The following is a 25,980-nucleotide window of genomic DNA, read 5'->3' as shown; positions in this document are numbered from 1 at the left end:
GATGGATGGATGGATGGATGGATGGATGGATGGATGGATGGATGGATGGATGGATGGATGGATGGATGGATGGATGGATGGATGGATGGATGGATTTGGCAATGAAACAACTTAATTTCAGTTTCTTAATCACTTTAACAGAATATCACACTTCCCTACTAAAAGAATTTCTTCTGAATTAAAAAATAAATCTGACTAACTGGCAAAGAGACACTGAGAGAATGGTGCTTGCATACAATTAGTAGTCCAGTTAATAGTTCTTTGCAATGCTGATATTTCATACTGTAATGCTGCAATAACCATAAATCCGTAATATAATGTACAGCCTCACTATGGAGACACTTTACAGTATAAGATGTTCTGTCCTTCTGCCATTTTTGTTGTTTTTGTGAAGAAAGCCTCTGGCTTCAAATTAGGTTTGACAAAGTTTTTGTTTCTCTCTATAGCTTTACATCTAGTAAACTGTTGGATTAACATAGTAATAACTATGCAGGTGTTGGACCTAAGTGGAGACATCATTAATAAATATTTTAATAAACACAATACAAGATTTTCCGTTTTAAATAAACTTTTAGAATGAAATATTAGAATTTTGCTTTAAGTGCAGGTATTTTATACTGAGTGAAATTTAGGTTGTTACTCAGTGGGTTGAAATAGAAGTAAATCTTCAACTTCACTCCACAATAGAGAGTTTGAGACCCTAAATGTGTATTACTGAAATATTACACCAGAAATGTCATGTTAACTCTGGTAATGTACGGTGTAGGCAGACAGGCCTGAGCAGAGTAGCATCTCTGGTCCAGCACAGCAGCAGCAGCACAGGAGCTACAGGCGCCATCTTGCTGAGTGAAACTAATCGGTCTGCATCTTTTTTCCATTCTCCTCAGCAGTTTACCACYAGCCCGCAGCTATCGCACAATAGCTTCGGCAAAACCCTCCATCCTGTTTATAGCAACAGCTCGATATTTCCAAATAAAAGTGAAATGTCCGTCGTGTCGTGTAACCTTCAAAAGACCAAACTGACGTAGAAATCTTGTTTTTTTTTCTTAGCAGAAGCCAAAGCTGTTATTAAAGCTTATAGAATAAAGCTAGCAGACGTTAGCTGACTTGAGCCCTGCATCTGAATCTGTTCGAGAAAAATAACCTTAATTAAGGAGTATTTCTGAGCGGATTCCAAAAATATTTCGAACCAGATTAAAAACATCCAACATGGCAACAAAGACCTAGCTGTCAATCACTGACATCTAACGGTAGGCCTGGACATTGATGTGACTGTTTATCCTACGCAGTAAATCTTTGTGCTCTAACAGGCCTGTTATCGAGATGAGCCCCTGAAAAAAGATCTTATAAATGCTTAGAAGAAATCATTTTGTAAGCTTAAATATAGGTGGATACCGTTTATTAGTATAATAAACCGTGTTACATCTGTCAGATAAGTAAGGCAGCCTGTATTATTTTATACAGGCTGCCTTACGTTTACGGTTTAGCCGTTACATCTACGTTATAGCCGTTATTTGAATGCGCCACATCGGTCCCACCGTTTCTATCGACAGGCCCGCCGCAACCTATCGGAGCCTGGGAACAGCTCGCCAACACCCCGCCACAGGCTGCGGTTTCTCCGCTKTATGCTCACCTCAGATGAAAGCGTCAAGGTCGCCACCAGTAAGAGCAGAAACGCCGTGTGCTCCCCCATACCGGCCTCCTGATATCTAGCACCACCGTCGTGACCACGGATTTTGTCGCTTGGATTAAAAGAGAAACGTTTAAAGAGAGATTTAAACGTGTCAGCCGAGGCTCTCCGATCCCGGTGATCCTTCCCTGTTTCTCCCGGAGGTGGCGGTGGTGTAAAGCTGGAGATTGTGTTGGGATTGGAGCAGGGACGGGGGCGGGGGGCTGCATTACATTGTGTGTATGTGTGAAGCCGATCTGAGCAAAAATCTTCCGTCTGCAGAAAATCTTACAGGGAAGACATTATTGCTTACTTTTGGAAGGAGTTTTATGTAGATTTAAAACGAATGATGGAGACAACCATCAGAGAAACCAATCAGTGGATAACCGATCTGTGCATTTTTGCATAATGAAAGGTTTAGAGTTTGAACGAGTTTAATATGGAGCCCCAAGCGTAGTGTGTAGAAAATAAAGTTAAGTGCACTACAGATGTGTTACTTTTGTAATAAATAAATAAATCCCTCGCTTTCCCAACTTTTCTAGCTATGAACCAAATTCTTCGGATGATTCCCACRTTTTATAAACTTTGGCTTTTCTTTAAACTTCCACAGACCGACAACTTTATAATTAACTTCATGCGAACCTAACACGATAAAACGGATACACAGGGATTGGTTTCGAAATGAAAGTCCATTTGGAAATCATACCTGTACTTGTGGCAGCATAATTCAACCGATCACTGAGCTAATGCAAATGATCACATTTTGCGGTTACATTGTACCAGTTACTTCATGTCTAAAAAGCAATTTTGATAAATCAAAAGGCTGAGAACTTGGTGCTGCATAACCTCRCCCCCTCTGCAGTTACATGTGGGAGGATACGCGATTGACTTTTGACAGCCCTGTTCCGGTGATTTTTTTTCTTCGCTTCTAGCTTTCACTTACTTAACAGGGGGAATTCTTGGACTTCCTAGATCAGTGTGCGTAATGTTGCATCTGAGAAGGATGTGACTTTCCAGCCTCAGACCAGGAGAACTCTCAAAAACGAAAACTGATTTGTCCAGATAACTGGATTTTTAAGGAAGCCATAGAAAGAGAGAGAAAAAATGGGAGTGCATCATGTGCCACTTTTTCTTGTCGTAATATTGGGTAAGTTAAAAATTGAATATTCTACAAGACATTTACTCTTTACTTTTAATTTTTCCATCTGACTTTATAAAGCAACCTTTCACAGAAAGACTTATTTTGCAGTCTATTATTGCTTTATAATATTTGTTTATCATTCTAAGAGTGCAAAAATAATTTAGCGTTCTTTAATTTATATTGTAATTGATGAAGCACAGTCCAGCCTTGCTTGACTTTGCAAAATGTTTATTTTTGTTATAAAAAAAAGAAGCATGTCTAAACTTTAGACATGCTTTACCAATTATTAAATTACTTCAATGCGATCTAACAGTTCCATTTTGTTCCATTTACAGGGTCTTTCCTACAAACAACACAAGGTCAGTTTTTTTGTAATAAACTATTAAGAAGTAATTTTATTGTTTGTGAAAGTGACTTTAAATTGGCTTAAGAGTTTTGCAGTGCAATAGTTCTATAGGTAATGTTTATACAGTTAAACATGGTACATCAAAGATACAGCAAAATGTTCATCCTTTCACTCAGACAAGGTTTTGAAATGTCAGAGAGAGTTTGTCCATACCAGGATAGACYTTAGTAGATGTATGTTATTGGCTTGCAGCTAATTTTAGTTTTATATTGTTATGCAGGTCATTTGAACCAAACTTTTACTCATTGCATRTCAGCAGGGATTAAGTTGCATTCAGGTACAAATTGTGTTCCTGKTTACCTTCAGCTCCAAATTGAAGATTCCTTTTGGTTTCCTTCTTACTGCTCTCCAACAGCAATGCAAACAAAGAAGAATAGGATGTGTCTGTAAATTTGCTTTAGRTAAACAAATGAAAAGGGCCACATTCAAAGACAAATATTATTCAATAAATAACAACTCTCTTTATTTATAAGTATTTTTTTTATTCAGTTATACATCAGTTAATGTTATACCGAACACCAAGAAGAGATTCTAACCACATGATGATGATGAAAAGAGGGTTGTCGGTTTTTTTTTTTAACAATTCTGCAGAGAAAAGACCAAGAAACAAAAGCAAATGTTTTAGTGTTTTCTCTTTAAAAGATTCAATAAATATTTAATTATGCTCTGAAAAATATGAAACATGTGTTTTGCAGAACTGACTATTTGGACTAATCATTGTRTCTTTCCTATTTTAGATAATCCACCCATTACTGTCAAAAGCTGTCAACATACCGATGTTCTTCTGCAATGCAACTGCTCGGGAATGACAGGGGGATTAAAGTGGCAAAAGATTAACACATCAATTTATTTAAATAGCAGCAATACAACGAGCAACAACTACACAGGCAGGATTAGAATGTTTCTAAATGAAAATCCCCAAAACTGCTCTATCCTTTTGGAGAACATCATGAAAGAGGACGATGGCGAATACAGTTGTCATTTTTTTGAAGGACAAACATATTCCAGAAGCACTGTGACGTTAAGTAAGTTATAATTMTTTACCAATTATTTTGACCAATAATGAGTTTACTTATGTTTTGTAYTTTTAGTTTAGCTATTTTCTTTACCAGAGCAATGATAAATGATGTTAAAATGTTTGCTTTGTAAAACATTTACAGTGATGCCCAGACTTAAACTTTAAATCATTCTTAAAAATTTCTGTCATACATTTTTTAACAACCTTTCTTTTCTCTTTGCAGAAGTCAACATAAACTCAACAGAATGTCCAGGTTAGTTCTTGTAATAAGCTGTCTCAAAAGTTGTAACTGATATGATTCATTTCTGATGCCAGATTAAAATCTTTTCCAACATTAAACCCACGTTTTAGCTCATTACAGGTAGATCTCAGAAAAATAGAATGCTGTGAAAAAGTTCAATGATGCCGACTCTGAGTTTTGAGTGTTTATTATCTGTAAGCTACAATCCTCAAAATTACAAGCAATAAAGGCTTAAAATAATTCACTCTATTTGTAAGGAAATATGGATAAATATGAGTTTCACTTTCAGAAACAAAAGTGAAAGGATATGAAATTATTGAACTTTCTCACCATATTCTCATTTACTTATGATATACATGTATGGTGTACAATTTTAAAATAAATTGTTGATTGTTTTGAGTCAAGAACAGTGTCATAAAATTACAAAGACCGTTTGTTATGTAGATCATTTTTACTTATGTATACCCTCCTCCCAACTCCAGGAGTTATAACTCAAACAGTCAAGAGAGACAATTCCACTTCAAACAACGATCACCGTCCAGAGGTGTATATTCCATTAATCATCATATCTGCACTTCTGCTCGTTGGCTGCACTTTTGCTGTTTTATGGTGAGTGTTGCAGAATTCCAAATTAACCAGCTTTTAAAAGTCTTCACTTTTTAATTCATTATTTCTACATTTAGATCTTCTATGCACACCGTAAACAAAATGTCAAACTTTATAAACTAAGAATCTGCCCTTGTCTTCATATGTTACCAAATTTCTGGTCTACGGCTGCTAAAGCTAGATTTCATTGGGTCAGATCTAAGCATATATAGCAACAAAGCGTTGTCATGGAAAGATTCAGGACACTGATATTAGAAAATGAYAACAACAAAAGAAAACATAAAAAAAAAAACAACATCAACAACATGATGTTGTTGATTTTACAATAACATGATGTTGTAAAAGATGTTGATTTATTAACATCTTTAATATTAAAGATGTTAATATTAAAACAGCTTTAATATTTGTTGTAAAAGATTTGTTGTAAACTTAGTTTGTTCTGCAATTTTTATTGAATTTCTATGGTTACTTTTAAATGCTGTTTCTAAATTTGGTTTTTTATTAATCTCTTTTGAGAAGTTGAGCAAAACAGTGAACATCAAATTTTTGGTTAAATTGTTAAAAAAGATAGATACTTAAAGGCACGATTGTAACGTTGTACTTACAACTGCCAGGCAAATTTAGCCCGTCCTTTGGTAATATTTGAGAAATAAAGCATTTTGAGAAAGCAGGAAGTTGGTGAGAACGTATGAGTGATATTGAGTCTCTGACTGGACACCATGCACGTGTGTAAAATGTTAATGTAGAATAGTAAAAAAATAAAAATAAAAAAATAAAAAAGTCAAATGTTTTAAAAACAATCAGAATTGTGGTATGACTACATTTTGTGCAGCATTATTAAGCAGCTACACGATGTGAACTTGTTTATTTAAATTTGCACTTTGTTGTTGTCAGACACGACAATTAAGTTTTCGTACTTATCTATCAACAGGATACAACTAAGGACTAAGAATCAACTAAGGAACCAGCCAATTAAGACAGACGAAGAGGCACCCTTGGACTGCAAAGATCCAGTCACGCTGTCTGAAGACAGCAGTGATAAAAAACGCTTGCAGCCACCCCTTATTCTTGCTCTCTGCTGCAGAGCAGACATGGATCAAGAATAACTTCCTTTGCTCTGAGCCTCCAGACTGCTCGGATTCTGATCTGACCTATTATCATCAGGATGTGTCTTAACAAGAGCCATCAAAAGACTGAAGATGCAACTACGTGTAAACTGTCTTATAAGCTCTCGACCAGCATCCTGCATTTGTTGTTGCTAAGCACCTGACAATGTATTTGTTTGTTGGTGTTTATGAACTCTCAATAGGAGGAACATCCGTAAAGTTTTAAAGACCACCTGACAGATTGTGCAGCTTTCTAATCTGATTTTACATTGAGCTGAGCTGTTACAGTAATATTTACTTTAGCTGGATGTAAAAACTAAATCTGATCATTGTAATTAAAATGTATATAATCAAGAGGGATGCAAAGCAAATCTATTTCCAGTGACTTCATTTCTATCTATATATTTGCAAATATGTAACAAATGTTTTCAGGCATTATGTAGATATTGGGTGATTAATATTTCTTTCTTTCCACAAATGTAATCATATGTGCCATATCTTTGTTCTTTGTTAATTCTTTGTTTATTTCTGTTTCCACTTTCTTAACCTATATTAGGTTGATGTACATAGGATATTGTTCATTTTTCCTTTCAGTTGAAAGTATATAATTTTTGGAAGACATTCAAGATGTTTTATATCTTTTATTAATCCCTACTGCCAAAGAAAATCATTTTGATTTTTAATATTTTTAGAGAGGATTTTGAACAAAAGGAGCTGGACTCCAATAAAACTGCATTGAGAAAATGAAATACTAAAATGTTTCTGCTTGTGGGCTTCATCAGGGTCATCCAAGGCAAACTGCTGATTCAAACTGTGGAGTTTTCTTTTTAAAGGAAGTAGACAAAATGTGAATAAAAGGTCAGAGTCAACAAAGTTTTTAAAGGAAAAGCTCATAATGACTCTTCCTCCTCAGGAACAAAGGAAATGAACTTTGGTCCCTGGAATACTTTCTACCAATTGTCTTTTGTTTTTGATTCCCTGTTTCAAATTAATGTTCAAACGGATGTAACTGAGGAAAGGTGCTCATTCAGATCTGGTTAGATCAGATGTAACAATGTTCAGTTCACGGAGGAGATGCAGCTAGAAGCTAAAGAAATGTACTGTGATTCCCTGCCCCTAAAATGTAGTCAGACTGTACACTTCCTTTTTATATTGGTATTTGAAAGACTGATGTGCAAAATGTTTTTATAAGCATTTTTTAAATAAAACGTAATAGAAAAATGTTGTTTATGGTTCGTTTTATTTCCTTTTATAAGCTTTCATTTCCTTTTCTTATACCATCAAAAATGCTTTGAGACCTGACTCACTTCTTTTATTACAAAGAACAAGAAAGTCTCATAAAGCAAATTAGATTAGTCTCAAATTATCAAATCAGTCTCCAAAATAATTATTCTGCTACATAAAAGTTTCACAGATATATTGAGAAAAATGATACATACTCAGATCTCATTCTTATACCCTTAAATATAATCCATCACAAATCATGTACAGTAAATACGTAGTAAATAGAATGTATTTGTTAGAGATTTATTCTGTGAAAGCATCAGAGAACAAATGCTAGTTAAATGTTGTTCTCTAACAACTTGTTAGAGAACAAATTGCATCGTGAATGGATAAAGACCACAGCTTGGAGGTCCAACATACACAAGCAGTGATGCCAAGTAGGGGAAGCTGTGGGTGTGCTCCCTGCACCCCTATGAAAGACAGAGAAAGTTTTTCATTTATTTTGATTTTGCTACTTCAGTTTATCTGTCTATCACGTCATGTATTCATCTCCCTGTGTTCTCCTACATTAATATTCTTTTCCCAGTATTTCTGTTGTGTTTCTCATTTATGTGTCTAATACTTCACAAATACAAATCTAAAAAGTGTGGAGTGCATTTGTATTCAGCAGGCCTGAATCAATAAGCTGCAGCCACACCTTAATGTTTTTACAAGCTTTGCACATCAGGAAGGGAATATGTCTGCCCACTTATCTTAACAAAACAACTCAAGCTCAGTCAGATCGGTCAGGTTTATAGTCAGTTCTTACCACAGACTAGAAACTATATGAATGCGCTTTGACGTAAAACATCTTTTCTGACTAATGCTCACTTCGTCCAGCCTGTCAGCTTATATCTTCAGCCATTTTTTGGTTACAGTCCAAAAAAATGGACTGCAACCAAAAAATGGTTGCAGTCCATTTACAGACTGCAACCTGTCTGTTGCAGTCTGTTGCATTGTGATCACTTGTCAGATGACAGGGTCAAACAGTTCACTCTCATATCCCCAAGGCGAGGGATGTTGTTTCATGTTTTCTCAAACACACAATGCTCACATTGTAGGCCAAAAGGTTCAACATGCTTCTCACATTAATTTACAATCTTCTCCACAACTTTCTCCATGACCCGTCTGCTGTGTTCCTTGGTCCTCTTGATGCAGTTGGTTCTGTAACAAACGTCTGAGGCCTTCACTGAAAACTCTAATTAATAATGAGAGTAAATCACAAAACTAATTTACAAGGTTTACTTTTTACGTTTTTGATCATTGCTGTGCTTTATTATTGTTCAGGGCATAAGATTAAACAGGGCTGAATACAAATATGCACATCATTTTCTCAGCAGATATATTTTGTGAAACTTAGTAGCAAAATTATTTTCTTTGACTAGAAAATTAGCTGACAAGTCTTTCTCAGGTTACATAATACAGGAACTCTATGTTTCACGTCATGTTTTATGGTTAAAAGAAGGAAATGAAAGTTTATAAAAGAAACAGAGCAAATTTTAACAACAAAGAATATTCATTGAATTTAGTGTTTTATGTCGGTGTTTTAATTGTGACATAAAAGTGAATGTATACAAGATTGTTTGACCAAATTTTAGAGGAATGGATTCACAGTACATCTTTCGTAGCCTCTTTTTTCTTTGCTTTAATGCCCCAATTAGAACATTAACTTCAGTAAAGTGTGACAAATTAACAGGGATTTCTTATTTCACAGTGACACCAGGACTCAAGATACATTAAAAGAGAAAGCAAAAACAAAAGACTCTTGGTAGAAAGTATTTCAGGGATAAATTTTTCATTTGTTCCAAAGCCAAAGGAAGAGTCATTATGTTGTCTTTTTTTATTTCACACTTGGTTGGCCATGACCTTTTATCCCCTTTTTATTTACTTCCTTAAAAAATCGCTACATCATCTGACTCAGCAGCTTTTCTTGGATGACGCTGATGAAGCCCACCACCAGAGACATTCTAGTATCTTTTTGTTCGCAGGAGTTTTATTGGAGTCCAGCGTTGTTCAATATTCTCCTGAAAAATATTAACAATCAAAATGTTTTACTTTGGCGGTAAGGAATAATGAAAGAGATCAAGACATATATTCTCAATTAGAAGAAAATGGAACAATACCCTGTGTGCAGCAACCTAATGAAATGTAGAGTTGAGAAAGAGCAGAAAAAAAATAAATGTTATTTTTCATTAACCAAAAAATATGTGGTACTCCAGATGATGACATGCATGGAAACAAATAACCCAATATACACACGTTGCCAGTAAAATTTGTTACACATTTACATATGGAAATGAAGTCACTGTGACAAAAGTGATATATCTGATCAAATGGAACCGGATTTGTCTCTCGAATATGTACATTTTAAATACGATGATCAGGAATAGTTTCTACATCTATAGGTGAAGTAAACATTATGGTGTCAACTCAGATTAATGCTCTAAGACAAAGAGCTGCACATTCCCAGCCAGTAAGTAAATTTTCCTCAGATTTACTTTCACAACGACCTTCCACAAAATCAAAAAACAAATTAGCCCTGTGCCACTCAAAGAGACTTTAAGTGTTGAGCAACGGGATGATGAAAGCTTGCTGCGTCGGCTGTCATGTGGTCGGGCTTGTTAAGACGCATTCTGGTGGGAAGAAAGTGAGTTTCTGCCTCTTGATCCATTTCTGCAGCATTTCAGTTTACCAAGGTGATTCACCTTATCTGTTCGTGGTTATATTCTGTATCTGATTTGATTTATAATAGGTTACACTGAACCATAACAGAAAGATTATAAAACACCTGCCATTTAGCTCCAAACCCAAACACTCCATGTTTGGGTTTGCAGGATGTGATATATGTGTTGTTGACTCGGGTATGATAGCAACTGTAGAAACAAAACTTGCCATATCGTCTTACTTCAACACTTTCCACTATAGCTTCTTTGTTTACTGTCAAAAGAGAAGTCTGGAAAGATAAATGATGCTTGTTAATAACAGGTTTCAATGTTCCATAAACGCTGCCATCTGTTGAACTGGATTAACCACTAACAAAGTGTGGCAATAACATATTTTACAGCTCAGAGGTCATGATAGTTAATTTTTACAGCTACGTTGCAATTTTTAGTTATAAACTATGTTTGTAACTTGGGTGTTTATGTCTGTTAAAAAAATTAGGTGTTAACTTCTCAAAACATTTAATTATCTACCATATTTAGAAGCAACATTTAAAATAAAAATTCAATTTAAAAAATCCTTTACAGAACAAACTAAGGTTGCAAAGGATTTTTAGTAATAACAAAAAGTATTTTCTATATTTATGTTAAAAATAATAAAAACAGATTGCTGATGTTTTGTTTTCATTTTGTACAAAGTTTAAAATTTTATGATGTGCACATTTCGTGATGACTTGCCCAACACATCATTTTATGATAAATCGGTGCAGAAATGATTATGATTGTAAAATGGACCTGTGGATGGTGTGGAGAGAAATTGTTATGACTCTTCCCTAATTCAGAAGGAGTTAGGGAGGGGGGTATAATATGAGTTTAAATATACACATCACAATTTTTTTTTTGTTATTTTATGACAGTTCATAACTTAAAACAAATGCTAGGGGAGTAGCCCCCATAGCGCAGCCACTGAGCTATCCAAACACTGACTGCAGAATGTTGGGTGTCCTTGACAAAAAATGCCAAAATGTAGAATATGCAGAGAACAAAAACTTCATAAACTTGAAGACTGCTCCATAAAATATCTTCAATTTATTTTCTTCAAACACACACATAGCACTTGACAATAACTTAAGAGAGCTAAAAGTACTAGTGTCAACCCATTCCCAAGCTTAAAATTGAGCATTTTTCAAACTTTTTTTCCCATTTCTTTTCATTTTTTTCATTAAAATTTCTAAATGTTTCGTAAATCTGGGATGCTTTGACTAGACAGAGTAATTATTCAAGACATTAGTAATGATATTGAAATATCATAAAAGCAATTCTCACTTGTCAAAATTACAGTTCTAGATATTTCTAAATTAGTTTTTGTGTCGTTATTATTTGCATAAAATATATCTACAATTTATCTTTCACTAGTCAAATTTTATATTTCCTACATAAAAATACATTTAAGATATCTTTAATATTGATGTCATTTAAGATATCTTTAATATTGATGTCATTTAAGATATCTTTTTAGGAATTATGGCTAGTTGTAATTTAATTGTTGAAATTATTCAGTAATGATTTCTTGAATTGAAATCTACATTTCAAGAAATCTACAATGGATCAAATGGATTTACAAATTAATTGTAATTTTTACCTCATTTGTACTTGTCAGAATTTGATTAAAGATATCTCAATTAGGTGTTTTGTCTAAATAAAATTACATTATAGCTATAATATAGCTAATAATGAACTAATAACAATTAATTATTACATAAATAATTAAATATTATCTCAATTCATTAACCAATTTTACTCCTCTGGAATTTATGGTTAAACTGATTTTATGTTTAACGGCATGCCATACACTGTGTGGTTTCACTTTTACGTCATCTCGGTGTCTCCACAGTATGTTTTAAAGGGGGCGGCTATGCGATTAGCATTGAGATAGTCACTGAAAAACGAAGCTAAAAGTCCAAATGTCTGTCTAACAAGTTGTGACAAGACTGACATTTACGTCAAAGGTAAGACAGTTAGGATCACGGAAATGTCAAGTTGTTTTCGCCAAGAGGGGAAAAGAAACGGATGGTTAATGCTAATGCTAATGAATCAGTTAGCCGTGATGAATGGAGCTAAACCTGTGTTTGTTACCTTAAACCTGAGGTTAAATATTTTAAATTATATTTGTAGCAATGGGGGTCCACTAGTTACGTTGTCCGACATATTTAGTGAGAGGAGAAAACCGCTTTTAAAACAACCGTCATAGGAAACAACTACAGATAAAAGCTGATTTGACAGCGACTGACGTATGAAAGCACTTGTCATCGAGGTTTTTCTTTTGTTCTAAATATCTAAGCATATTTAACATTAAGTTTGTGAAGCTTTTGAACTGTTAGGTGGTCTAATGCCATTTTTGTTTCAAATACATCATGCAAGTAACTCCAGAAGTCATCAGTCTGGAAAAGTATGGAAGTTTATATCCATCTGCATGCATTGTGTGGTTTCTGCAGATTCTGCCATCATTCATTCATGTATTTTTAGCTATGATCCATCTATCCATCCGCTCCTCCGTCCATCCGTCAATTAAACCACGTTTTCAACMATCCATCCATCCATGGATCTAAAAATCTATCAAAAAAAGATAGAATGAGCTCTGAATTTTGGAAATTTGAAGAATTTTGAATGTCAAAAATGTTTCAGAACCCACACACCAGCTGGTAATTTGGTATCAATCGGGTAAAATATGGATTTAGTCATTCAGAGCATGACAGTAATCAGTTCTGAAGTAGAATAAATAAATTAGAGAAACAAGCAAAGTTAATCAAAGTCTTAGACCATGTGTCTATTCTTAAGTAGAGGCTTAAAACTTTCCTTTTTGATTGATCTTGTATTTATGTGTGTACTGTAATATATTGATTAAGTGTATTATCCTTCAACTATGTTACCTTTGTCTGGTAAATTTTCCTTTGGATTGGTTGTTTTCTATCAGGTGTCTCTGGCTGATTCTTTATTTGATCTCTTATACAAATGTTTCAGGACTGACTGACTTCAGACCAGCAGAAGACTGAACAATGGGCCAGAGAAGGAAAGTTGGATCAACGAACACTCCCTCATCTCAGACTGAATCTGGAGACGCTTTTAAGGTCCACAGCCGGAAGCACAACATCTGCATGGTGTCAGACTTTTTCTATCCAAATATGGGAGGAGTAGAAAGTCACATTTACCAGCTGTCTCAGTGTCTGATTGAAAAGGGACACAAGGTGGTAATCGCCACGCACGCCTATGGCAGTAGGAAAGGTATCCGGTACCTGACCAACGGCCTGAAGGTCTACTACCTGCCCCTGCAAGTGATGTACAACCAGTCCACAGCCACCACCTGCTTCCACAGCCTCCCTCTGCTGCGCTGTGTGTTTGTCAGGGAGCGCATCACCGTGGTGCACGCACACAGCTCCTTCTCTGCTATGGCCCACGATGCACTGTTCCACGCCAAGACGTTGGGCCTGAACACGGTACGTGATTTGTGTTTAGGTTAATCAGCTGCAGATAATTTATTGTTAAAAACTAAAATACTGGTGACTTCAGTCAGACTGGTTTTGGCCTTGTCTGTCCTGATTAGGGAGTGTTTGTTTGGCGAACACGCTGTGCCTCGGCTCTTCCAGGTTCCTTTGACTAAAACATTCTTGAGCATGGACGTTTTTTTTTGTTTTTTTTCTGGGGGAGCAAGAATCAAACAGCAGTTTTTGGTGTCATCAAAGTCTAAAAAAATTACAAAAGAAACATAAAATATGTAACAAGCTATTTAAAGAAAAATTACAGTAATTGTACTCTTGATACAATGAGATATATCTTCATTCTGGCTGTTTCTACAAGAGCTAGACTTCAGCTCCTTTCTGGTCATTTTACTGAAGTTTTGGTCCTTTCAGTATCTTACATTTTTCTGTGGACAATCTAGAGATGAAGTATCTTAAGATACTGTCACACCTGATAGTCTGGTAAACTTGGTTTGATTGGTGTCCAAAATTGCAACGTTTGTTAAATTTTCAGGCGGTTCACAGTGCACTGTTTCAAATCAACCAAACCCTTTGAAAAACCTGTTCCCTGCCCTCCTTGCCTGTGGTGGCTCTGCACCAAGAAACAACATGAAAACCTCTGAAGAAGACACTGCTAAGAACTTCTTTCTTCACGAAATGTACACAAATGGAGAGATGTCAGATTTTAGTGGTTGCCATCTCTTTTGTCTTTGGCAAAAGACCACAAGATATTTGTCCCACTAGCGCTAGAGACACACATTTGTTTTGGTTGTATTTACCCAGAATGCCCTGCGCTTCTAGTCTAGTTCTTGCTTTTAGTGCGGTCTCTGGTCCTCTTGGCACCTCATATTTATTCAAACTGCACCAGAGTTTACTTCAACCAAACTGAGACCTAGGAATTTAGGCTAACCAAAGTTTGCGACCTAGAGTTCAGTTGCACATTCTTACTTGCCCAAGTAAACCAGACTTTCAAGTAAACAGTGCTTTAATCAAGCACTGTTTGATTAAAGTGGACCAAACAGGGCTGGTGTGGATGCACCATAAGTTAGTGATCTACATTCACTGAGAAACATCAAGGGCTGTTTACAGTAACTGATACTAGTAACTAACATAAAATGCTGAAACATATAGAATTTGATCTCCATAGTCATTTTCTTTGTTTTTAAATAGACAATAAAATCTTTCTCTCCCACAAAATGAAATTTATCCTCTGCTGCTAATATAAATAATGCATCTTTAATGTTTGCTGGAAGGGCTACATACAGTTTTGATCCCGGGAAATTGTAGCATTAAAGAGAAACCAGAATCTGACCAAACTCTTCTCATTTCATCGCTGTTACGAACTTAAAAGCCTCTTTTTCTCTTCAGGTGTTCACTGACCACTCTCTCTTCGGCTTTGCTGACGTCAGCTCCGTGTTGACCAACAAGCTCCTGACTGTGTCGCTCTGTGATACCAACCACATCGTGTGCGTCTCGTACACCAGTAAGGAGAACACGGTTCTACGCGCAGCACTCAACCCAGAGATCGTGTCCGTTATCCCCAACGCTGTCGACCCCACGGATTTCACCCCGGACCCGTCACAGCGTCCACCCGACCGGATCACAATTGTTGTCATCAGCCGGCTTGTCTACCGTAAAGGTAAAGCGATACTGAGGGTCTACTTTGGGTTATTTGTGCCTTCTTTGATGCTTACAGTTTAAGAGGCTTTGTGATTCAGAAGAGGATCCAAAACTCCGTTAAAGCCAGTCAGAAAGTAGCTGACTGGTCTCAATATAAACTCATCTGAAACTTTAAGTGTGACTTGAAAATTAAAGTGTCCAAAATGATGAAACCAGTGGCCAAAAATGATCGGCACCTCTAAATTACTGCCACGTACTACTTTGGCTCTGTCTTATTCCATTAGTTTGCAACAATAAACAAAATTTAGAAGTGCTAAAAATCTACACCAAAATGAATGCATAAAATTGATTAAAACCTGCTTGTAGCGAGGAGGAATAATAAACGTTAAGCTTCCGTACTTATGAGACGTAGTAAATGCTGTCCTTGTTAAACCAGTTTTAGTACTCGGTTAAAGGTTGTCTTTGTTTTTGCAGTGCATGATGCAACATAATGATAGTAAAAAAACAAACATTTACTAAAGGGTTTGTCAGTTCACCCTTCAGTAAGGGTGACATTTTGAGAAATTTTGATCTGTGTGTCAAGAGCCTGGAACTCTTTCAAGAAGTTAACGGTCTGTGGCACCATTTCAGGTCTTATTGCATGGAAATAATTATGCGCGAGGTGTCCTGGCTTGTGAAGGCATTAATGTAAAAAGATGTTTGAGTGAGAATACAACTTTTGACTTGCGTAATCCAAAAGTAAAGAAAATCTTCGAGCATGTGATGGGTTCTCTCAAAAAACTTGTCGGTAACACTTTATTGGAAGGGGTGTGCATAAGGCTGACATGACACTGTCATAAACATGACATAACATCTGTCATGAACATAAAGAAGCCTTTATGAATGTCTATGACAATTGTCATGAAGTGCCATTCGGAAAATAATGACACTTTTTATTTAAAGTTGCTCTAAAAGTTGCATTAAAAGTCCATTAAAAATGCCAACTTTGCATTAAATTATCATGATTTACAAAATCATGCAAAGTTGGCATTTTTAATGGACTTTTAGAGCAACTTTAAATAAAAAGTGTCATTATTTACCGAATGACACTTCATGACAACAGTCCTAGACATTCATAAAGACTTCTTTATGTTCATGACAGGTGTGTTTATGACACTGTCATGTCAGGCTTATGCACACCCGTTCAAATAAAGTGTTACCGACAAGTTTTTTGAGAGAACCCATCACGTGCTCAAAGATTTTCTTTACTTTTGGATTACGCAAGTCAAAAGGTGTATTCTCGCTTGAACATCTTTTGCGGGAGTGCGGGAAACCATGGTAACCAGTGAACATTTAAATGTTGGCCCGGTTCGAGTTGCGCACGCATGACACATAGCCCCTTTATTCTGATACCTTTAAAGTAAACACCAATGTATTATGATGTTAGAGACTGAAATCACGGTGTGTGTGTGGACTGACAAATATGGTTTTTGGCAGATATTTAAATGAAGAAATCAAGCGTGGTACCCCAAAATCCAGGATCGGAGCATCTCTTAAATAAAACTGGTTCTGCCTGAGAGCATTATATAACAAAGAACAAATTCTGCCTTACATATTCTCTTTCACCTTTGCAAATTGTTGGAACTTGCTGACTGTTTCACAACCTTATCATGCCACGTCACCAACTACTTTTACAGGAAATATGTAAGTGAACAGGCTTATCAAAGTGCCTTTCATTGTATTAATCATTACCCTAATTAGTTGCTGTTGCCAACAGTATATTTTATTAAAGAGTCATATTCAATCTGTTATCTCCACGTTTCTCTCTAATCAAGTTGATGTTTAATAATAATTAACCTTTGTTTAATGTTTTGTTAATTTTGTTAACACTAAGAAACATTAAAGTGGTGAAAGCACTTTAAATGAAGTCCTACACTGGTATTAACAACCTGTAAAAACAAACATACTTTTGTGTTGAAACTCAAACTTGACATTTTGAATCTTCATCCTTCATCTGTGGCAATAAATCAGAATGAGGTGGTGGTGGAGTACAAAACACCCATGAATGTTGAAGAAGCTTCGTCTCAACTAAGACATAAAGTGCTTGAGCGAAAACTGACTTGTGAATCATCTTTAGTCTTTCTCTAGAGGTCTAGAAAACACCCTGTTGTGTTAAAACTTAAATTTTTAAACAATGTCTTTTCCTTGCCATGATGTGGAAAGGTATTGGACCCGTTCTGTTCTGTTGCCAAGAGCTTGTACTTGATTGGAGCGTTAAATCTGTTTAAAGTGCACGCAAAGGTGTTCATACCACTTGATCTTTTTCAACTGTTTTATGAAGACATCGGAGATTTGCTAGAGAACATTAGTGAACAAACACCATCGTGAAAACCTAAAACCACATCAAATAGGTCAATGACGAGATGGGGAGAAGTTTAGTTAGCAGGTTTGGATATCTCACAGAGCTCTGCTCAGTTAGCAATCTGGAGATTCAAAGGATCTGCTTTTTACTGCAAACCCAGCAAGATGTATATGTCCACCTTAACCAGGGTGTCCATATGTACTTTAAATCATGTTTCTAAAAATAAGGCCTTACAATGTCTTAAATTCATTAGAAAAAGGTACATTGGCCTTAGATTTGTTAATCACAAGTCTTAGGTTTTGTTGTAGCAGTGCTGTTTAATGTCAGATGTGTATTTTTTTTTTCCTTGCAGGATTTTTCTGTCAGGAAAAAGTTGCGTGCAGACATCGTCATTGAGTTTTGTCAGTTAACGCAGTTGCGGTTACCCCGTAACTAGCTGCTAATATTACTTTGCTATCTCGATTTTATTTTTATTTTTATGTTTGTTTTTTTTTTGTGTCCATTATGGGTAAGTGCAAATTTATTGCCCGTTGACTGACTTTTCACAACTGGCTCACTTCTGAGCCAACCCATGTGACGCTAGGTTCATTCTGTGCAAAATAGAAAAACAACAAAAACATTTAAGTTTGGCACTATGTGGAGACCGTAGCGATCTATATACAGTGAGAGAGGAGCCCATTCACTGCCAAGAGCCTCAGGCAGATTCCAGAAATATGAGTTTTTGCTATGTTTGATTGTAATACATCAGGATGAGGAGTGACATTAAAAATAATCTTAAAAAGTCACTCGCTGAAACCTGCAGATGTCCTTTAAACATACAGGCCGGGGTAACGCTGGAGCAGCTGCAGAGTTTCATGGCTCAGTTGGAAAAATCTTTTGCTTGGTCAAGGCTTTGCCTTACAGAAATCTGGCATTTATAGAAAACAAAATGAGTACACACAGAGTGGCGTTTTCAAGCCTTTATTTCTGTTAAATATGATGAGTTTTACTTGTATCTAAAGGAAACATGACATTGAACATTAGAATATTATGAATAACCATCTTTTTGCTACAGAAATGTGAGCTAAATGAAAGGTATGTTTCATATCTACTTAAAGGTTCTTATTTTCAAAACATTTTTTTGATCTGACAAATGAGCCTCATGAGAAAACATGTCCTGAGTCACAGAACGTCTGCCTGAAAAATGATGCTGAATGTAGATGGCTGGTTCCCTTTAACCGAGTTCATATTCTATGTTCATGTTCAGGAATCGACCTGCTTGGCGGAATAATCCCAGAACTTTGCCTCAAACATCCCGATCTGCATTTCTTAATTGGCGGCGAGGGACCGAAGAGACTCGTGCTGGAGGAAGTGAGAGAAAAATACCAACTTCATGACAGGTACTGCTGGACGGATACAAGTTCTATATGATGATCTATATCATCGATGGATATGTCATCCAGGGACAAGAGTTCACTTAGTCTCATAAGGACACAGTTTGTATTAAAATCATTTCTAAGAAGAATGATTTTCCTAGGAAAATCACCCTTAAGAATGATAAGCAACACTTTTTCTCCTGATCAGACCTGCTCTGTCGGTGTGACTCAAAAGATGTTTTGGCTTAAATCTGTCAATGCTTTTTGGCTTTTAATCAAGATAAACTTTTCCCCAGAGCTACTTTTGAGTTTATCTTGGCACGTCTTTGTGTGACTGATCGTAAGTCCAGACGCTGTCCTTACGAAATGCATCTGCATCCTGTTACTGTTTTCCTGCAGGGTACGTCTGCTCGGTGCCCTGGAACATAAAGACGTGCGAGGCGTCCTGGTTCAAGGTCACATCTTCCTCAACACGTCGCTGACCGAGGCCTTCTGCATGGCCATCGTGGAGGGAGCCAGCTGTGGACTGCAGGTGTGCTGTCACTCAAACCCTTATTCAGGTTTATGAAATCAGAGTGAGAAGGGAATCCCTGAAAGAAAACGGAATTCCATGTTCGATGGAAAAACAGTCTTGTGCAGTCTTGTTCTCTAGTCTGTCTGGAAAAGTTTCACTTCTGTTTTATTGTGGTTGAGTTGGCACAAGAACAAAAACAAGCCTTCCTTTTTGACTCCCATCACTGTGTTCCTATCTGGTCTGGTGATGCAACAGCAACCACAGTAATTCATGTGAGCACACAAAGCAAATTGAAAATGAATTTTTTATTACTCGCCATAAGGACATTGCCTTGTTGCTCGGTTTTAGTGAAATATAGAAAATATCAGAAAGTAATATTAACATAATCTTTCAATTCTGAATGTAAATGGGAGAAAAAAAGTGACGTCTAATCTGTTTCAGTGTAGTTATAAGCTACACTCGCATAGATAAATACTAAAATTAGCATTAGAGTACAAAATATTTCCTGTGTGCAGGTAATGGGAAGTGCAATTATGTTCAGAGTAATGGAATCCAACATGAATAACCAGATCAGTTATTGTTTTTGGGAGAAATGGCATTTCTACAGAGTTAATCATTTATTTGTAAGCGTCGTAGAGCGAAGGAAAACAATCAGATTCAGCAGTCRCATGATCCGGCTCATCCTGTGTAACTGGATTTTTTTTTTTTTTGAAGTGGTGCTCATTTGAAAACAAAAGGAGTGCAGAGTTTAATCAGCAATGTAATTCATTCTGTGGAAAGCAGGCGCCAATCTGATGGGCCTTATTACTGCAGTGTGTCTCCAGAGCTAAATGGGGCGTTCCACGTTTTACTTTGAAGAAGTCTGATTTAAAAAGTCGACTAGAGGTAGTTATATATAGACGAGTGCAGGAAAATTTACGGTTGCTCTGCTAAAACGATCTCTGCAGTTTAAAAATGACGGCCAAAACCAGAAAGACGGCAATGAGACCAAAACGTACAAAAACGTAGCAAAAATGACAAAAACTCAGCTGCTGATCTGCAACAAAGTGATTAAATACTGTCTGCTGTTGTCTAATGTGCTCTGTAACAATTGAAAGTGACACCAAGCTGTCAACAAATAGCTCTGCGTGTTCCCGGAAGCAGCTGTTGTAACCCAATATTAGTTTAAGGAGTCAGAAAAAGCTAAGCTGTAAATATGTTTGCAGTTCATGCAGTAACTATTTCAGCTTGTAAAGAAACATTGAGACATCGTTTCTGAACAGCGCAGTAAATACTAGTAATCTATCTGTGCATGGAAAGAAAATCTATTTTGAACTTTTAAACGCTGATATTATTTCGAACACGGGTGTATGTAATGATTTAATGAAGCGGCAACATAAATGAATGCACATCTTGAACAATCAGCTTTTCACAGCTGACAGTGGAGGTCAGCTGTGGTCATTGAGTGAGAAACAGGATTATGCAAATGGACATTTGCATCAGACCATCAGGGAATAATAGTCTGATGACAATACCAGAGGAACTGATCCATTTGGTGGCTAAACTAGCAGAGCAACCTTTACCCTGCTGGAAAGCAAAAAGCTGAAGTGAAAATATTAGTGCTATGGTTGCAACATGTATCATCAGCTGTTCGGTTTACGAGAGAATCCCACGTTTCAAGTATTGCAATCTTCCTTCCAGTTAACTGATGGTTGATTCTAAAAACTGGGTCTAGAGAATCCGGGTACTCATTCAGATCGACTTATGTAGCAATAAAAGACTAAAAACTGTTCACTCAGCAGCAGTGGTCATATTTCTCAAACAGGAGATCCCTGTGCTTTTATCTGAAACGCTGATCTAGAGGAAAGATCAGCAGAACACCAACCAAGATGCGGTTGTTTCAATAAAATGGCAATTTATTTGAGATCTGCAAGAGACTTGTTCTGTTTTATTGTGTTGGGTTATTTTTGATTGTTTTTCTGTCTTTCTTGTTATGATTTTAACATTTTTTGTGAAGTTACCACAAAAACCTTAATGTATTTCTTTGGGTTATCATGCGACAGACCAACACAAAGTGGTGCGTGATTGTAAAGAAGAATTTAAAGGATAATTACTTTTTGTTTATAATAAATTGAATTCTGAAAACTGAAACTGTAATGTTTGTGTTCAGCATTTTGCAGAAGTAAATCTCACTTCTCGTGTAGCTGCTGATCTGGGTTATCTCTCTGCCAGCTTTAGAAACTCTATGGACTGGACGTTTTGACCAGTCTTCTTTGCAAAATAGCTGAAACTCAGTAGGATTGGATGGGGACCATTTTACCACAGATTCTTAATGAGGTTTAGCTTTAGACTCTGACTAGGCCATGCTTCGGTAGGTTTGCAGATGAATCGATATTGCTCCACTGATGATGATTCAAGCACATTGTTTTATAACCTGCTTTAAACTTCTTCACTTTTGTATCCCGTCTGCTACTCACTTATGTCCTCTAACAAGCCTGTAAGGCAGGTTTGGGCCACATCTACATCATGGATGTGCTAAAAGGGCAGAATGTTGCAGAATGTATTGACATTAAACTGTTAAAACATTATAGTTTCCTCTGTGATCGATTAGCTCTTCTTAAAACGTAGCGATTTCTAGCGTCTTTTTAAATTGGTGTAATTTGGCTCTGCACAAAAGAAAACTGAATTGATTTGACTGATAAAATAATATTTAAGCAAACAGCTGTTAAAGTTTAATTTGTATGTCCCTTTAATATTGAGAGGGCCAATTTTGGCCCGCGAACCCTGAGTTTGACACCTGTGCCCTAAGGCCTCCAGAGAAAAGCTGCATTTCCACTGAGCTCACACACAGGAGAACCCTGTTCACCAATTACACAACATTTACTTGAAATGCGGAAGCTCTTGGTTTTATCTACAACTATCATAGTAAAGCAGGTTATGACACCTGCTCCGTTTTTCCACTCTCAGTGTGACGATATGTGATACCAAGAAACTATTTTTGACTCATCTGAGGAAATCGACATGTCTGACTCGAGGGGATCCTGATCATGCGTTTGTTTTCCACCAGGTGGTGAGCACTCGTGTGGGTGGAATTCCAGAGGTGTTGCCCGAGGAACTGATCACACTGTGTGAGCCGACTGTTCGTTCCTTGTGTGCCGGTTTAGAGAAGGTAATTTCCAAGCAGAGGTCTGGCTCGGTGCCCTCACCCGCCTCCATCCACTCTCGGGTGAAGAACCTCTATACGTGGAAAAATGTGGCCGAGAGGACTGAAAAGGTAAGACTGTAAAATAACGCAACAGGCTCTGACTGTAACTGGGGAAAATTCCAAGAAAAGATGGTTTTGTGCAAAAACTGGCAGGATTCTGTTTTAGGTTGGTTCTTGTTGGAACTTGACATGAATGCTTGCAGCTGTCACCACGTACAGAGACACGCAAGTCATCATTTGTTTTTGCTGTAGTATAATTTCACCCAAAAAAAAAAAATCCATCCTTTAATTATTATTTTTTGTAACACATCTTTCCCAATAAATGTGGAAATTTCTGGATAATACGGAAAGAAAACAAAATTGCATCAAATTGAGATTCTAAAAGGTCAAAATTCAATTGATTCAGAGCCAAATCCTAAGTGAAAGTAGACGGCTCTAGCCATAACAAAATGTGAGTAGAGGTTTATTGGCTTGGAAGTGCTTTTATCACCTCTACAACTTCTGAGATTATATTTCATCATATTTGGCATATCTCATATCAGATATGTTTTATTTGTAGAAACGACATAAAGAAAAAAAAACACGTTGCAACCAATGGGCACAAAATACACAAAGTTATGTATGAACATGTTTTACAATATCATTTCAGTACAAGGACATTTTCCTAGATTAAACACATTCAGACGTCACATTTAATCTATTCATTTTTTTTTTCTCCTAAGAAATACTATATTTTTGGAGATAATTGGGTCATAACAATCCAAATGAGTTTTGCTTTCTTGTAAGCTCAAACATTGCCTGGTATTAGGCAAGTGCTGACATGCTGCCTTGTGCAATGAAAACTCACACTTTGCAAAAACAACAGAGCCTGCCCAGTCACAACCACTCGGGGTGGGTGGCTCAGTTTTTCCAACATGATTATGATCGGTGGATGATCTCATTTCGAAAGTCTACTGTTTATGTTTTCCCTTCTGTACGTGTTGATGTTTATGTAGCTCACTGACAGATAAAGGTAAATGCTCTACAGTAATTGTCGCTGTTCCCCTTGACCCCCCAGGTGTATGACAGAGTAGCTGGAGAAGAGGTGCTTCCACTGGACAGGAGGTTACGGAGACTCAGGTCTCACTGCGGCCCCGTTGCAGGCTCCCTTTTCGCCTTTTTTGCCGTGCTGGACTTCCTGTTCCTGCTGCTCCTGCGGTGGTTGGCACCAGACCGGCACATGGACTTGGCTGTGGATGCCACAGGTCCACATGGACTGTGGAAGGAGAGTAGAAAGTCTAGCGATGCTGGTTGCTAACGCGCCATGAAGCGAATTGCGTAAACAAGAACTTCTTATCTCCGGCTCTTGATGCCATGTTGCAGAAGTCCAGCCGACGTTGTTGTGAATGTGCTCAGGAGAATCCTTATCGGTGTTTACATTTTATTAACAATAGGGACTTTGTGTTAAAGGTGTTTGTACACTTTTTAAAGATTTATACACCATATGGTTCAGTGCAAAAAAGTCCTCCTTTGTTTCTTTATACTTTCCTTTAAAATTTAAAGAAAGTATAAAGAAACTCCTTTTAAAATGTATTTAAAACTGGTCTTGATTTGTAGTTCTGAATTGTTTTGGGTGGAATATCTTTGTAGTTTATATATTTACAATTTCGCAGGTTGACAGTTTATTTCTAATCCTTATTTTTTCTCCTCCACATTGTCTGCTTTTTACGTATTTGTTGAAACCGTCACTATGTCATAACACTATGGTACAAAACATAATCTTTGGAAAAAATAGTGCTCCTCTGTTTTCTCCCAGTGATAATCAGAGCCAGGTGGCAGGCCTTCGCACCATCAATCACAAACTAGTGTGGCGCTACTCATCCTCTCTCCCCACCTCTCTGCTACGCTGCAGCTAGCAAAGCCTGTTGTGAATGCTCAGTATAGTTGTCATGGTCATTGTTGATGGTGAATAAATGGTTTTCTTGTAGCGGTAAGTTGTTTCTCCCCCATTAGCACACTTAGGAGTGAGTACATGAGGATGATTGATAGCGCTAAGACCCTCCTCCTGTTTCGGATTGGTTGTTATTGATCAGGCAGCTCTGGGAAGAGGTGCAGGAGATTGATCTTTTCACAAATTATCTTTCTCATAAGCTACTGTCACAACATGGTGACAGTTTTAACAAATATGTAAAAAAAAAAATCATATTTATAAAAGTTACATATTGCAGCTTTCACTCATTTTTACCCACATACTGCCCAAGTACCAGAACTGCATACTGGTCATAGAATGAGCACAAAAAAAAAAGCAGGGAGAGTCCAAAGGAAACTATTGATGAATGTTCAAACAGTCTTGAAAACTACAGATTAAGACAGCTGTAAAAACTTGAGACAGAAATCTGACTCTCTGGAAAAGAAGCATGAAGAACTCATATTTTAATCTTTTGCACAGTGCCATTATTGCACAGAAAGAAAGAAAGAAAGAAAGAAAGAAAGAAAGAAAGAAAGAAAGAAAGAAAGGGGAATGGAAAACATATCTAAATATAAAAAAACAGCCAAAAAGCTGCAGTATATTGTCTTCTGTTACAAGTGGACCTTGTTGTATGACTTATAAAATGTACTTTTATAAAAAAGCTTAATGTCATGAGTTTTTTTCTTCTTTTTTTCCCATTTGACCTAAAATCAATCTAGGAAATAAAAATGCTTTTACATTTAAAAACTGTTTCTACCTGTCTGTTTTATTTTCTGAAGTTCAAAGATGCCGCGCCAGATGAATGCATAAAGTTAAAACGGTAACCCGAAAGAAAACCTAATTTTGATAATCATGATTGATGCGTAGAAGCAATAAAAGAGGGTAAAACATCCACAGGGGTGAATACTTTTCATAGGAACTGTAGATTAAACTGTATCCCAGGCTTAAACACCTCACAGATGTCAATCGATCAATATGTTAATCCACAGATCAGTCAAGAAGGTCAATGTAACTGCTGAGATCCACAGCTCCAATAAGAGAATCTGTGCAACTTCCAGTCATGCACTTCATCCGAACTTCTACCTGTAGGATACGATGTAGAGGAAAGCAGACTTAAATTTTATGGCCCAAAGGCAAAACACTAAAAGTGTAACGTATAACTGACTCTGCACATCACCACGAACCCACCACGCCCATAATGAAACGTAGCATCATGCTGTGGGGATGATTTTCTTCAGCAGGGACACGGAAGCTGGTCAAAGTTGAACTGAGATGTGCTGGGCAGCACGGCCTGAACGGACGAGCTCTCCACCCAATCTGTTTTATATTGTGTATTATTTAACTAATATTGTCAAACCAATGAGATAAAAACATCTCTTTCTCATTTCACTGA

General features: G+C 36.8%; 2 protein-coding genes across 5 annotated transcripts in view; one reads left to right on the top strand and one right to left on the bottom strand.

Moving 5' to 3' along the window:
- appb (amyloid beta (A4) precursor protein b) overlaps window positions 1-1,831 on the bottom strand; it is a 37,570-nt gene extending 35,739 nt beyond the window's left edge. Inside the window, exon 1 of one of the 2 annotated variants that reach the window (XM_008401700.2) lies at window positions 1,634-1,831. In XM_008401700.2, the coding sequence (XP_008399922.1) occupies window positions 1,634-1,693 (60 nt within the window). In that variant the 5' untranslated portion in view covers window positions 1,694-1,831. The remainder of the gene's footprint in view (window positions 1-1,633) is intronic. The other variant, XM_008401719.2, reaches the window with a different exon arrangement.
- Window positions 1,832-1,988: 157 nt separating this feature from the next.
- Window positions 1,989-25,098, top strand: piga (phosphatidylinositol glycan anchor biosynthesis, class A). 3 transcript variants are annotated; one of them, XM_008401758.2, is made up of 10 exons: window positions 1,989-2,816; window positions 3,146-3,169; window positions 3,954-4,241; window positions 4,458-4,487; window positions 13,132-13,604; window positions 14,994-15,264; window positions 18,833-18,965; window positions 19,341-19,473; window positions 22,502-22,708; window positions 23,697-25,098. In XM_008401758.2, the coding sequence occupies exons 5-10, from the start codon at window positions 13,167-13,169 to the stop codon at window positions 23,934-23,936; spliced, it is 1,422 nt and encodes a 473-aa protein (XP_008399980.1). In that variant the 5' UTR covers window positions 1,989-2,816; window positions 3,146-3,169; window positions 3,954-4,241; window positions 4,458-4,487; window positions 13,132-13,166; the 3' UTR covers window positions 23,937-25,098. The 3 variants fall into 3 exon arrangements, with proteins under 3 accessions (XP_008399980.1, XP_008399998.1, XP_008399988.1); XM_008401776.2 differs by lacking the exons at window positions 1,989-2,816; window positions 3,146-3,169; window positions 3,954-4,241; window positions 4,458-4,487 and adding an exon at window positions 7,714-10,146; XM_008401766.2 differs by lacking the exons at window positions 1,989-2,816; window positions 3,146-3,169; window positions 3,954-4,241; window positions 4,458-4,487 and adding an exon at window positions 11,951-12,119.
- The last annotated feature ends 882 nt before the right edge of the window (window positions 25,099-25,980 follow it).

The sequence above is a fragment of the Poecilia reticulata genome, linkage group LG2 (assembly GCF_000633615.1).
Source record: "Poecilia reticulata strain Guanapo linkage group LG2, Guppy_female_1.0+MT, whole genome shotgun sequence".
In the NCBI taxonomy this organism is placed as follows: Eukaryota; Metazoa; Chordata; class Actinopteri; order Cyprinodontiformes; family Poeciliidae; genus Poecilia; species Poecilia reticulata.
This window is presented reverse-complemented; position numbering and strand designations above follow the sequence as displayed.